Here is a 15,000-nt window from a genome sequence, read left to right as displayed (position 1 = left end):
TAAGACAGGTTCAGATCATTAAGTCTCACACCTCTCCTGCTTTCACACACACACACACACACACACACACACACTCCTGTTTCAATGGTTTTGTGAGGTCCGGATAACTCCAGATAAGGAGTGAGGACCGCCGTTGCTGATAAATTGAGAGAAGAACTAGTGTTACATTTGACGACTAAATGTCACCCCATTTCCTACTTCAACAACTTTAAAAACACAGAAGTAAAAAATGGACTTGACACTGAAATAACAGCAGGAGTGAGGTCTCTGAATGGGTATATTCAAAGTCCTCACCCTTGTAGTGAATTTGGTTAAAATATTGTTTTACTTTTTGTGGTATGAACTTTTTCCTCTCTTATCATACATAAAATAAGGTGTATTTTGTTTAGTTTTAAGGCTTAAAAAATTAGAAAGTAGAAAATTATGTTTTATGGGGACCTGGGAACGGATTATTCTCATTTTAATGGTTTCCTATGGGAAATTATTTTTTGGGATACACACTTTTCACCTTACACACTCTGTCTGGGAACCAATTAAGTTCGTAAGCCAAGGCATCACTGTATTTTTAATTTGTTGCCCCTGGTTGAAAAAAAACTCAACAAAAGTGTGACGTCTGTGTGTGCGCATTGAGCAGCGTTGCCTGGCTGGCTGGCTGGTTAGCAACGAATGACCTTGGCCTCCTGAGCTAATGGACATGGAGGACAACGTTTCCTTGCAGGCCCACCAACTCCTCTTCCTGAAACGTGTCCAGTGTCCACGTCATGCCACGCTGAAAATGGCGATTTCAAAATTGTCGGCTGTTGTGGCGTAGCGCCAAAAAAAAGTTGTCGGCTGCTTAATTGAGTTTCGATTGGCACCTTACAAAAGAGAAATGAAGGTTGCCATTGATCCTTGCCGCTATGGATTAGTCTGCAATAGCGTGATCGAGCAGGAACGCCCCCATTTATGTGTGTGCGTAAGCGCGTGGCGATGAAAAATTAAACGGCGACACGGCTTATTATTATTATTATTATTATTTAATTTTTTTTAACTCATTCACTGCCATTCACTAATTTATTCGGGAGTTAAAAATAGGATGTAGAGCGCCATTCCCGAATTTGTTCGGGTGTTGTTTTTTTTCATGCTTGGGTGTTGATAAAGCTGTGGCCTGACCTCTGCCAATGTTTTTGTCTTTTCCACAAGGGGGTAGCATTTCCCCCTTTTCCAGCTTCAGCTGTTGTTATAATAATAATAATCATCATCATCATCATAATCATAATAATAATAATAATAATAAAGTTAAAGCGCCATATAAACCAATATGTATTTACTGCTTCATGTCACAAAGAGGGTACAGCAAGTGCTGAAGAATGAATGACTCTGTGTCTTTGTGTTGTCATATTATTTATTATTTTGTTTTTTTTTTTGTTTTTGTTTTTTTACTTCAAGATGACGCCACAAGAGTGGCTGCCTTTCCAGCAGCTCCTGTATTTTGTTCTTCTACTTCTTTCTTTCCTTTCGTCTTCCTTTCATAACTTTGCTGCTGTGTTACTTCCGGGTAGAGTGAACGCTGGTGTGAATGGCTGCCGCTGCTCACCCGCACACAAAAAAAATATTATCCCGTGACTGTAAAGTGTCCTTGAGAGTTTTGAAAGGTGCTTAGAAATTAAATGTATTCTTCTTTTTCTTCTTCTTCTTTTTCTTCATCTTCTTCTTCTTTTTCTTCATCTTCTTCTTCTTTGTCGTCTTTTTCTTCTTCTTCTTCTTTTCCTACTTTTTATTCTACTTCTTTTACTACTTCTTCTTCTTGTTCTTCTTCTTCTTCTTCTTCTTCTACTTATTTATTATTTATTATTTATTATTTATTATTTATTATTTATTATTTATTATTTAATGACTTAATTATTATTATTATTATTATTATTATTATCATTATTATCATCATTGTCACTATTATTATTATTATTATTATTATTATTATTATTATTATTATTATTATTATTATTATTATTATTATTTATCTTTATCGCAATATATCACCTTATTTTATCATGTATTATATTTTGATGACATAATGTCACATGGAGGCTTTTTTTTGTAATATGGGCCGGGCCTAACGCAGGGGGCAGAGAGGGCCGGAGAGAAAGCAAAAGGGGGGAGGAATGTCGTTGAGGGAGGGATGTAGATGGACAGACAGAGGTTGACGTCTCTCTCTATGTAGTTAGCATGAAGTACGCGTCAACATGAGCTTCAAGGAGAAACTACAGCCTGTGAGTGCTTTTATTTTGATGGCTTTTATAACTACGCACATTTATATACCGCTAAGGTGCTCTACAGGTGCTCCTATTTCTTTTATAGGAAGCTAACAAGTGAGAAACAGGAAGCCAGGGCATGGTGTTGTCATGTGGCCACATTAGCTCATGCATTTCATTTTCCTTTGTTGAATTAGTCCTTTTGGGTTCGTTGTCCACTTTTATGCTGAATTTTATGTACATTATTTATGTAGTTATTTTGTTTATTTATCTTTATCTATTGATCTGTGTATCTATCTGTCTATCTCTATTTATTACAGTAAAGTCTCGTTATATCAATATTCAAGGGAGTCCGAAAAAATATCGATATAACCGGGACTATCGATATATCCGACCCTGTTTGCATGTAATTATCTCCGTGCGTGCATAGAAATAGTATCGATATAACCGGGACTATCGATATATCCGATATAACGAGACTTTACTGTATTATTTTTAATTATTTGTAAATTACTTGTAAATTATTTTCACTATGTCTTTCCTGGCATGAAGGTTCTGTCGCTGGGCGCCGACGTGCTTCCCGAATACAAGCTGCAAGCCCCGCGCATCCATCGTTGGACCATCCTCCACTACAGCCCCTTCAAAGCCATGTGGGACTGGCTCATCCTGCTGCTGGTCATCTACACGGCCATCTTTACGCCCTACTCGGCCGCCTTTCTACTCAACGAAGTGGAGGAGGACCGGCGGCGGACGTGCGGCTACACGTGCAACCCCCTCAACGTGGTGGACCTGGTGGTGGACGTCATGTTCATCGTGGACATCCTCATCAACTTCCGGACAACGTACGTTAACCACAACGATGAAGTGGTCAGCCACCCGGGCCGCATCGCACAGCATTACTTCAAGGGTTGGTTTCTGATCGACATCGTGGCCGCCATCCCTTTCGATCTGCTCATCTTCCGCTCTGGATCGGAGGAGGTATGGAAAACAAAAAAAAATGCTGCCTTGAGATATGACATGCACATTTTTTTTGACTGTCAACAATGACTTTGTTGCTTTGACTTGAGAGCAATTTTTTTTTTCGAGTGCCAGTTAAATCGACTCACTTCATAAGACGTTTGCCAGGTAGTATTTTCTTTTAGACTGAACAGATACGCAAAGAATAAGCTACATAAAAAGCATACATGTTTGCAATCGATTGAAGCAGGGTTGTCAAAGTCATTTTTTTGCCGCGGGCCACATTGTAGTTATGGTTTCCTCTCGAGGGCCGTTATGAATTTGGGGAAGCCATTAGAATGTTTAATCTCCTCCACATATTACATATAGAGCGCACAAAAAATGAATAAATAACTAGTTTTCAAATCTGAAGTCAATAATAATGACTGTTATTGTGGTTTACATCCAAAAATATGAAATTTTGGTTAGGATTTTAGCAAGCGTCATGGAATTTCACACGTTTTATCTGCTTTTGCGGGCCGAAAAAAAATGATGTGGTGGGCCGGATTTGGCCCCCGGGCCTTGACTTTGACACCTGTGGATTAAAGAATTTATCCCGTGTCATTTTGAGGCAACATTGGGGGAAAATCTCTCACCCAAAAAAAAGAGGCACAAAATGGCGACCTCCGGTGGCCAACTCCGTTTCCGCAGGCTGATAAATTCCTTATATGGCGCTTGGACGCCCTCTTCTGGCCTCCTGGCGGCTTTTGGGGTGCGACACGAGGCCCCCAGACCAAACGGGTACAGCAAAATACATTGACGTGATGGAAGGACCGCGACAATGGGTCTTTTTTACGGTCAAGGACGGATCTTTAGTGACGTCACGTACGGACTCGTCACCAACTCAAAAACAAGACTTCCCGAATATTCAGAGCGAGTCTTAAAATGTAAAATATCGCTAAATGCCGTGGAATCTTTGTAAAATACGCTCAGTAGAAGTCATTTGAAGTGATTTTACAAATTCTGGACACAACTTGTCCGCAGGCGTCGGTTGTCCTTTAACAATCAATGACAAAATATTGACTGTGATAACAAGATGGCACCTGTGGCCCCTGTAGCCGCAGACCACCACGCTGATCGGCCTTCTGAAGACGGCGCGCCTTCTGCGTTTGGTGCGGGTGGCCCGCAAGCTGGACCGCTACTCTGAGTACGGGGCGGCCGTACTCTTCCTGCTCATGTGCACCTTCGCCCTGATCGCCCATTGGCTGGCGTGCATCTGGTACGCCATCGGCAACGTGGAACGCACCAGCTCGGCCCGCGTGGGGATGATGAAGATCGGATGGTTGGATAACTTGGCCGAACAGATCGGCAAGCAGTACAACGACACGGACGCGGCGTCGGGGCCGTCCATCAAGGACAAGTACGTGACGGCGCTCTACTTCACCTTCAGCAGCCTCACCAGCGTCGGATTCGGAAACGTTTCGCCCAACACCAACCCTGAAAAGATTTTCTCCATCTGCGTCATGCTCATTGGATGTGAGTCCCTCTGCTGGTTTAGTTGGATTCTGCGGCACAAGTTTAAATAATCATCATAATCATAATCAGAATAATAATAATATTCATAAAAATAAATATAATGATAAGAATAGTAATAATAATAATAATTTCGGTTAATTTTATTTGAACTGCATATTAAATTTGTATAATATTTTTAAAATATGTTTTCTTATTTTTTCCCCCATGTTTATTTATATTTTTCAATATTATTTGTGTTTATTTTCCACTGTTTTTATTGAGCTATTTTTGAGATCTACGTGTATATTTAGCTTTTTTTCTTCTTTTTATTTGATTTATTTTTTTCCATTATTCATGTTTTCTTTTTTGTGCCTTATTTGTTTTTTGTTTGTTTTTTTGAGTATTATTTGTGGTTGTTTTTTTCGACAGTTATATTTTTTGCCTTTTTTTATTATTTTTTATTTTGTGCCAATTTTTTCATCATTAGTGTTTTATTTTTTTTGTTTTTTTTGTGGTATTTTTGTGTGTTTTTGTCAACTAATTCTTTAGTATTTTTTTCTTTTTTTTAACCTTTCTTTGTCTTAATTTTTGTTTTTGTGCTTTTTTTCTGTCGTTCATCTTTTCTTTTTTGTCCTTTTGTTTTTTTTTGTTTTTTTCTCCATCAAATTCTTTTATATTTTTTTGAACGTTTCTTGTACTTTTGTTTTTGTGACCATTTTTTTCTTTTCTTTTTTGACCTTTATTCATTTTTTGTTTTTTCTTTTGTATTTTTTTTTGTTTTTTTTCAACGAATTCATTAGTATTTTTTTACCTTTCTTTCTCTTATTTTTTTATTTTGTGCCCATTTTTTCCATCATTCGTGTTTTCTTTTTTGTGCTTTTTTGTGTTTTGGTCAGCAAATTCTTTAGTATTTTTAACCTAAGCTTTTTAACCTTTCTTTGTCTTATCTTTTTGTTTTTGTGCTTGCTTTTTCCATCATTCGTCTTTTATTTTTTGTGCTTTATTTGTTTCTTTTTTTTTTTTTGTGTTTTTTTTTCAACAAATTATTTTATGTTCTTTTTTTTAACCTTTCTTTCTCTCTTATTTTTTTCTGCCAGTTTTTTTCCCATCATTCGTGTTTCCTTTTTTGTCCTTTATTCGTTTTTTTTTTTTTTTGTACATTTGTGTGTTTTTTTCAACAAATATTTTTTTAAACCTTTGTTTCTCTTATTTTTATGTTTTGTGCTTATGTTGTGTGCTTTATTTTTTGTGTTTTTTTTTTAACAAATACTTTTTTTTAACCTTTCTATTATTGTTGTTTTTGTGCCCATTTTTTTACCGTCATTTGTGATTTTTTTTTTTGTCTTTTATTTATTTTATGTTTGTTTCTTTTGTATTTTGGTATATTTTTCACCATATTCATTAGTATTTTTTAACCTTTCTCTCTCTTATTTTTGTGCCTGTTTCTTTCCACCATTCTTGTTTTTTTTTTTTGTGCTTTATTTAAATTTGTGTTTTTTTGGTGTTTTTTTTTTTGTCTTTTTCTTCAACAACTTCATTTGTATTTTTTTCTTTTTTTTTTTTTTTTACCTTTTTTCTCTTATTTTTTTCCCCTCCATTGTTTTTCTTTTTTTATCCTTGATTTGTTTCTGGTGTTTTTTTCTTTTTTTAAAACAAATCTTTTTTTTTTTAACCTTGTATTTTTGTTTTTGTGCCTTTTTTCCCCATCATTCATGTGTTTTCTTTTTTTTTGCTGTATTTGCTTTTTGTATTTTTTTGTGTTTTTCTTTCAACAACTTCTTTTATATTTTTTTAACCTTCCCTTCTCTCTTTTTTTTGATGCCTGTAAAGAGTCTGAATTGACCAAAAAAAAATGTGTTTTTCAAACATGACCCAACTTTGCACTTTCCCCCTTTGACGCAGCTCTGATGTACGCCAGCATCTTTGGCAACGTGTCAGCCATCATCCAGAGACTCTACTCTGGCACGGCGCGGTACCACACGCAGATGCTTCGCGTCAAAGAGTTCATCCGTTTCCACCAAATTCCCGGCGGTTTACGGCAGCGCCTGGAAGAGTACTTCCAGCACGCCTGGTCCTACACTAACGGCATCGACATGAACGCCGTAAGTACGCAAACGGTCTTCAACACAGCTCAACTATTTGCATATGCGACAAAGTAAGAATTCTTTCCACCCTATTGAGCTGTTGACATTTTTAAAGGACAACCGACACCATTTTTTTGTTTCCTAACTGACATCAGAAAAACTTTTTATAGCATCTAAAATACCCAAAACACGCAGGCTGATATTTTTAGGAAAGCATAAATGTTTGCAATCGATTAAAGAAGTCCTACCGTATCAATTCGAGCCGTCGGGGTACTGTAGCGTCCCAGAAAATGCACAAGATGGCGCCCAAGCTCGGTTGGAAATGAGCTGATTTGTCTGTTGGGAATTTTTGTCAACTAGTATCAAATAGTTATCTTGGTGCAACACACAACGATTCACCATTGTGTTATTTATGTGTTTTCCGTCTAATTTCGCCATCAACACGGATCAACACAAAGTTTTCAGACCAAACAAAGTACCCAAAATGCATTGTGTGTCGCTTTCTCGGTCAGGGGCGTTCCTTCAGTGACGTCACATCAGGCATCGTCATCAACTCGAAAACAAGACTTCCTGAATATTCAGCGCGAGTCTTAAAATTAAAATATAGCTACATGCCGTGGAATCTTTGTAAAATACGCTCAGTAGAAGTCATTTGAAATGATTTTACAAAGTATGGACACAACTTGTCCGGAGGCGTCGGTTGTCCTTTAAGTCACCCCCATGTTTTTCCCACTAGGTGTTGAAGGGCTTCCCCGAGTGCCTCCAGGCCGACATTTGCCTGCATCTGAACCGCACGCTAATGCAGCAGTGCAAGGCCTTCCGAGGCGCCAACAAAGGTTGCCTGCGCGCTTTAGCCATCCGCTTCAAGACCACCCACGCGCCGCCCGGCGACACGCTGGTACACAGCGGCGACATTCTCACCGCCCTTTATTTCATCTCCAACGGCTCCATCGAGATCCTGCGCGATGACATGGTGGTGGCCATATTGGGTGAGTTGAATTTTGCCTTCCTTTGACTTTTATTCTGACTGTATGTAGATTTTGACCAGCAAAGAGTCAAATCGTTTTCATATGATTCTTATGTAAATACAATACTGTATAATTTAAAGGACAACCGACACCTGCGGTCAAGTTGTGTCCATAAAAAAAAAAAAAACCACCATTTTTTAGTTTCCTAACTGACATCTGAAAAACGTTTTATCGCATCTAAAATACCCAAAACACGCAGGCTGATATTTTTAGTCAGACGCAAAACAGCAATAAAAATGACTTAAAGTGTCCCAAAACTACTTCAAAATGACCTTGGAGATCCCGAGTTTCAGAAGGTCCCGCCCCCTTGTTTGTGACATCACGTCAGGACGTCTTGCCTTGCTCTAAAATCAAAACAATGGCTTCAGATTCGGAGAAGATGCTTTCTTGTTGCTCGTCTAGTTATGAATATGATTCAAATAGTTCTGAAGAGGAAAGCATACATGTTTGCAATCGATTAAAGAATTTATTCCATGACATTTTGAGGTATCTGGGGGCAGGAAATGTAGCACCAAAAAGAGGCAGAAGAGGGTGACAAAGCTCAGTGTAAGAAATTAATCAGCCCGTTTCCACAAGCTGATTAATTCCTTACATGAGCTTTGTCGCCCTCTTCTGCTTCTTTTTGGTGCTACATGAAGTTTTCAGACCAGCCAAGTACAGCCAAAGCATTGACGTGATGGAAGGACTCCTAAAATGTGTCCTTTTTTCGGTCAGGGGCGTTCCTTCAGTGACGTCGGGTGAGGACTCGTCACCAACTCAAAAACAAGACTTCCGGGATAGTCAGCGCGAATCTTAAAATGTAAGATATAGCCATATGCAGTAGAATCTTTGTAAAATACGCTCAGTAGAAGTCATTTGAAGTGATTTTACAAATTATGGACACAACTTGTCCAGAGGCGTCGGTTGTCCTTTAAATCTCAATTGTATTTCTTTTTTTTTTCAGTTTTTGACTTCACATCAAAGCGCACATACACACACACACACACACACACACACACACACACACACACACACACACACACACAGAGCTGTCGTGTTTCCTCCCCAGGGGTGTTTGGGCACAGCTCCATTTAATTCTTCCATTTCGCATTTCAATTGATCACCAACAGCAGTGGCGCTCAAAAACCCGCTCAGGCGCCTCCTTTTCCAATAGAACATCCGCAACAGTGTTTTCGCTTTTGTTTGACTTTGCATCCCATCTCACACGTTATGTCCAGGCAAGAATGACATCTTCGGCGAGTCCGTCAGCATGTACGGCAGGCCCGGCAAATCCAGCGCCGACGTGCGGGCGCTGACGTACTGTGACCTTCACAAAATCCAGAGGGATGACCTGATGGAGGTTCTGGACATGTATCCTGATTTTGCCAATACGTTCTGGCACAACTTGGAGGTCACCTTTAACCTGAGAGATGTGAGTGCAACCAGGATATATGTCAGTTCAGCCTTTTTAACACTTTACAACATGAAATTAACTGATTCACTGCCAGAAATGTGCAAAAATGTGTCAATTTCAGTGCCAGGGTTTTTGTCATTGTCAGTCGAATTCCAGGATAGACTGAATATTGAGTTTTAGGACTACATAAACATTCAATGCAGCCTAAGAAACCTTAGACTGTTTTGTTTCATCAGAAAAAAAATAGTTAATTCCTAAGTTATATGGGTCTGAAGTTATCTGAGCTTGGAAATGGGGGTGGCTGTCCAAAATACAATACAATCGATCCATATTGGTTTATATAGTGCTTAGACAACAGCTGAAGCTGGAGCTAAGGAGAAAAAAGGGAAATCCTAAATTTTATGGGTCTGGAGTTATATGAGCTTGAAATGAGGGTAACTGTCCAAAATACAATGCAATACATACATATTGACCCACAGAATATTGAGTTTAAGGACAGCATAAACATGCAATGCAGCATTAGAAACCTTAGACTCTTCTTTTATCAGAATAAAGGAGTTAATTCCTAAATGATATGAGTCTGGAGTTATATGAGCTTGAAATGAGGGTGCCTGTCCAAAATACAATGCAAAACATACATTTTGGTTTATATAGCTCTGAAGCTGGAACAAAGCGCTAACAGGAAAAAAGGAAATGCTGCCTTGTGGAAACGAAAAAAAAAAACATTACCAGAGGCCATGGCCAGGACTTTATCGGCACCCAAGCAAAAACAAAACCCGAACAAATTCGGGAATGCCGCTCTGTGTCATATTTTCAATTCCAGAATAAATTCATGAATGGCAGTAAATGAGTAAATGACATTTGCTGGGCACACCAAAAAAAAAAATGAAAAAAAAAACATGCCAGAAAGACACGTTCAATCAGCCATTTTGTTTCAAAGACAAACAAAAGGTGGAAAAAATGTGTAAAAATGAAAGCTAGCTATATAGCTAAGAGTTAGCTAATAACCACTCAACCCGGAAGTAACACAAATAGATAGAAAGCTAGCTAGCTAAGAGTTAGCTAATAATCACTCAACCCTGAAGTAACTCAAATAGCTAAAAGCTAACTAAAATAGAGAGCTGATTAGCTAGCTCGATAGCTAGCCAGCTAGATAGCAAATACTGAAGCTGTTGTGTATCAGGCAGATCGGATTCATTTATCAACCCCAAGCAAGGACTCTGAATACGGCTACCGTCGCAGCAGGCACCACAGAGGCTCCCCACGACGGCGCAACCGACCCGGTGAGCCATGAACTTGCCTTTACAAAACAAAACAACAACACGATGTCTACCGGGTAAGATACGTGGTTAAAAAAAATCCTTCTTCAGATGGCACGGACCAGGAGGAGACCAACGCCGAGCAGTCTTGTCCAATGTCCAACCATCACAAAGTGGCGACGCCACGTTGGGACGAGCAGTACAGCAGTGACACGTTTTCATCGGAATCCAGCGACGACGAGATGAAGCATATGAGGCCTCGCAGCAAAATGGAGCTTTACCCGCCGCCGGCAGGGGAAGCCAGAGACTACCCACCGGCTGTCATTCACCTCCCGCCGCACGGTAGATCCGCCCCTGGGATGGCGAAGACTATTGACCTCGCTGGGCCACCGTACTCAGGTGAAGAGTCCAGATCCGCTTTCATTGTACATTTTCTTACCAATGAGCAGTAAAAAAATGATATTCTGACATCATCCTGACAGCCACAGTTCCAGTCAGCATGTCGGGCCTTTACGGCTACTGGCCGAACCGCCGGGCTAGCCAGTATTCCGAGGCCCAGAGACGCTCGTCATCTGCGGCCAGGACCACCGGCTTCCAGGCTGTCCCCTGTTCTGAAGACCGGCCCGGTGAACTTGGGTCAAGACTGGAAGTGCTCCAGTCGCAGTTGAACAGGTGAGATTTTAAATCTCTCTTTTGTTTTCATTATTTTATAAAAATAAGAATCATACATTTGATTTGTAAGCGCCTTTCAAAACTCTCGAGATCACTTGACAGTCACCGGATCAGTTTTTCTGTGGGGGAGCAGCGGCAGCCACGCGCGTCAGCGTTCACTAAACCCGGAATAACTCAAATAGATAGAAAGCTAGATAGCTAGCTAATAAATAGCTAATAGCTAGCCAGTCAGCTAGATAGCTAATAGATAGCAAATAGCTAGTTAACTCAATAGCCAGCTAGATAGCCCTATTTTTTAATAAGCATGTATGACACAATGTTGGACAATTGGGGTTTTGTCAGAATTGTTCATTGAATGAATAATTAAAAAAAAAACATTGCTGAAGGGGGCACCCGGATTTGAACCGGGGACCTCTTGATCTGCAGTCAAATGCTCTACCACTGAGCTATACCCCCTATGTCTAGAACCACGTACGTTGTTTATCTTAAAGGTGTGGGGACAGGAGTCTTTGGACATCGAAAACAGTCAAATAAACGACGCGACAGTGAAATAAGAACAAAATAACCGCGACGTTTCTTGGCATCATAATGTGCGTGTGGTTAAACAAGGCGACAGTGACACCTGGTGGACGTTTTTATATATTTTTCTGGCGATAAATTGGAGGCTTCTTTTAACCAAATATATGTTCTAAGCGATATAAAATACCAACTAAATCATATCAATGTGTGGACAGGAGTACTTGAACACCGAAAAAAAGACGAATAAACAACGTCAGAGTGAAATAAGAACAAAATAACTACGACGTTTCGAGGCATCATAATGTGCGTGTGGGTAAACGAGGCGACAGCGATACATAGTGGACATATTTATATATTTTTCTGGCGATAAATTCGAAGATTCTTTTAACCAAATACGATATGTTCTAAGCGATATAAAATACGAACTAAATCATATTCACCGACCAATATGGATTAAAAAAAGGTGAATAGCTACAGGTCGTTTTTTGCTTTTCCCTTCTCGTTTTACTTTCGATTTCCACAGAAACCGCCCCACAAGAGTCACGTGACCTACGGCTTCAACTCAACCTTTGAATTTTAAGTTAAATTTTAATATCGATTCAAGTCTCGCGCAAAATTAATCACTCATCCATTGGGTATTTGATATCAATCCAACATCAATAAAATATCAAATTGATGTCACTTTCCTGTTGGGGAAAAAAAAACTAAATAAGTGATTGTAATGAATTCGAACAAAATAAAATAAGGGGTATATGCAACAGTTGCAACACTGTTCATCAGAAATGAAACGAACACGGCTGAACGACACACATAATACATTTTATTGAGGCTCAAAAATGATTGTTCATCTCCATGTTCTTGTTGCAGGTTGGAAAGCCGAATGACGGCGGACATCACCGTCATCCTGCAGCTACTTCAACGTCAGATGGCCCCAGTGCCGCCTGCCTACAGCGCCGCCGTGTCGCCCAGCCCCCTCCCCACCGCCACCGCCGCCGTCCTGTACGGCAACGCGCCGACGCCCACCCTCTGCGCTGTCCCTCCCATGATGGACAGCGCCGCATCGCTGCTACAGGTACGCGTACGCACCAATTCATTGCGTCGAGTCATGATTGTAATACTAATGTTGACAAATGATGGGATAAAAATGTCCAAAGTAATAAACACAACAATTGGACAATGGATTTCAAAGTGTATCCAACATGTTTTGTTTCACTCACCCTTAGACTCCAGAGTCTGAGTCCAAGTCCAAGGACTCGTTGTCCAGCGGGATCCACGTGACGGCCACCTCGGACGACACCATGTCGCTGACGTCCCCCCAGGCAGAGGCCCCGAGGATTCTGGGTACTGCCCAGCGCTTCCCTTCCCTTCCTGAGCACTTGGAAGTCTCCTCTGAATTGCCAGAGATCCAGAGGCACATCTCTGACCCGGTCCTGCCGGGAAGCCCTGGGAGCTAGGAGGTCAACCTCCGCCGTGGGGTTTGGACTCTGCGACTTGTTCTTCATCTTCTTACCAATTATTATCAGGGCCACTTGGTGTAGAAAAAAAGTTACAAAAAATATACAATGATACCTCGTTTTCCGAACCCCATGGCTTACGAGCTTTTCGGTTTCCGAACGTTAAATTTATGACACATTTTTTTTCAAGGTTAAAATATCCCATCAATCAGGCTCCACAAATAACCCGTACAAGCCATCTGTACACTTGATGCAAAAAGCTATCAACCCAGCTATACAGAACACAATTGATGAGGAACTAGGTAAAATTATCGCAGAGGAAGTACCTACAAGGGATTATTCCTCAAGATGGTGAAACAAGAAGGCTACGTTCCTCATCAAGTGTTTAATGCTGATGAAACAGACCACTCCATTCCATCAAGCCATCAACGACCATCACAAAGGTAAATAAAACAAATTTATTATACAGTACAGTTTATTTCTTTAATTATAATACCATAGCACATTTATTATACATAAAGAAGGTATATTTTGTGTAGTTATTAGGCTTATTTTGTTGAAAATTATGTTTTATGGGGATCTAGGAATGGATTATTCTCATTGTAATGGTTTCCTATAGGAAATTAATTTTTAGGATACACACTTTTTGCCTTACACACTCTGTCTGGGAACCAATTAAGTTCGTAAGCCAAGGTATCACTGTATAATGTGATTGTGAGAGTAATATGAGATACAAACTCATAATTTTAGCAGAGTGGCGTCTGTAAATCACAATGTAACATTCAAGGAAAATTATGTTAAAAATGTTGCAGGGGTGAATGAAGTCATTTTTAAAAAATAGATTGCAATAATATATTTTCATGTTAAATGTGAAAAGGGGGATTTATTCATGAAAAAACTGAACTACAGGAGTGATGTTAAATTGTCAGAGTTATATTTTGAATTTATTTTACAATAGTTTTTTTTTGTTTCACAGAATCCTGTTTTGAAATGATGTGAAAAAATAAAAAGCTTTTATTCACAATTTGGTAATCCAGTGAATAGCTGTGGTCAATTTGTAAGAAAAAAATAACATTCTGAGTTACAGAAAATGAGTTGGTCACTATCGAGGGAAAATTCAATTGTAGCAAAGACAATTCATGTACAATTTGTCTTAAAATGGCGTCCAGTTTGACCATATCATTCACCGTTTCATAAAAAAAAACTGTACATAGTGCAGGTATCAAGAAAGGCATATTAATATATGTAGCTTTATTGCATCAACCCATATGTACAGTACAAGTGTCAAGTGTCGGGTTTTTTTTTCACGTGATTATTGAGAATTGCAAATTAATTAAGTCGGTAGGAACGAGCGGCGGTACCTCTCCTTGTTGCTGCATGGGTGTAACAGTCTCTGGCTGAAGGAGCTACCCAGTGCTGCCAGGGTGGGCAGGAGGGTGTGGGAGGGGCTGTCCATCATAGTTTGTTTAGTTAGTAGTAGTAGTAGTAGTAGTAGTAGTAGTTTCTTTTGTCTTTTCTGCGTTTCCCTCAAACACATCACTTTTCACCCGTTGAAAAATGTTGACATTGAAGAAAAAAGGAGCACCGTAAATGAAAATGGACTAAATTAGTCAGGGACTACGGAACACTAGGTAGCTCAAATAAGATGGCTATCTGGATAGCTAGCAAGCTAGGTTATTTGCTGGCTAGCTAGCTAGTGAGCTAGGTTATTTTCTAGCTCGCGAGCTAGGTTATAGTTATTTGGCTATCTAGCTAGCTAGCTATCTCTTAGCTGGCTAGCTTTCGATCTATTTGAGTTACTTACTAGTTGAGTAAACACTGGCGCGTGTGGCTGCTGCTGCTCACCCACAAAAAAACTTATCCTGTGACTGTAAAGTGACCTTGAGAGTTTTGAAAGGCGCTTATAAAT

General features: G+C 39.7%; 1 protein-coding gene and 1 non-coding gene across 2 annotated transcripts in view; one reads left to right on the top strand and one right to left on the bottom strand.

Moving 5' to 3' along the window:
* kcnh6a (potassium voltage-gated channel, subfamily H (eag-related), member 6a) overlaps positions 1-14,104 on the top strand; it is a 23,370-nt gene extending 9,266 nt beyond the window's left edge. Inside the window, exons 7-16 of the mRNA XM_089019034.1 lie at positions 2,784-3,209; positions 4,286-4,703; positions 6,585-6,784; positions 7,503-7,755; positions 9,012-9,205; positions 10,371-10,470; positions 10,558-10,845; positions 10,929-11,118; positions 12,505-12,709; positions 12,861-14,104. Coding sequence (XP_088875160.1) covers positions 2,784-3,209; positions 4,286-4,703; positions 6,585-6,784; positions 7,503-7,755; positions 9,012-9,205; positions 10,371-10,470; positions 10,558-10,845; positions 10,929-11,118; positions 12,505-12,709; positions 12,861-13,091 — 2,505 coding nt within the window. The 3' untranslated portion in view covers positions 13,092-14,104. The remainder of the gene's footprint in view (positions 1-2,783; positions 3,210-4,285; positions 4,704-6,584; positions 6,785-7,502; positions 7,756-9,011; positions 9,206-10,370; positions 10,471-10,557; positions 10,846-10,928; positions 11,119-12,504; positions 12,710-12,860) is intronic.
* On the bottom strand, positions 11,503-11,574 carry trnac-gca (transfer RNA cysteine (anticodon GCA)). Its single transcript has one exon. It is a non-coding gene; the product is annotated as a tRNA-Cys (tRNA).
* Positions 14,105-15,000: the final 896 nt, after the last annotated feature.

The sequence above is a fragment of the Hippocampus bargibanti genome, linkage group LG17 (genome assembly GCF_051943395.1).
Source record: "Hippocampus bargibanti isolate YZ-2025 linkage group LG17, ASM5194339v1, whole genome shotgun sequence".
Lineage (NCBI taxonomy): Eukaryota > Metazoa > Chordata > Actinopteri > Syngnathiformes > Syngnathidae > Hippocampus > Hippocampus bargibanti.
This window is presented reverse-complemented; position numbering and strand designations above follow the sequence as displayed.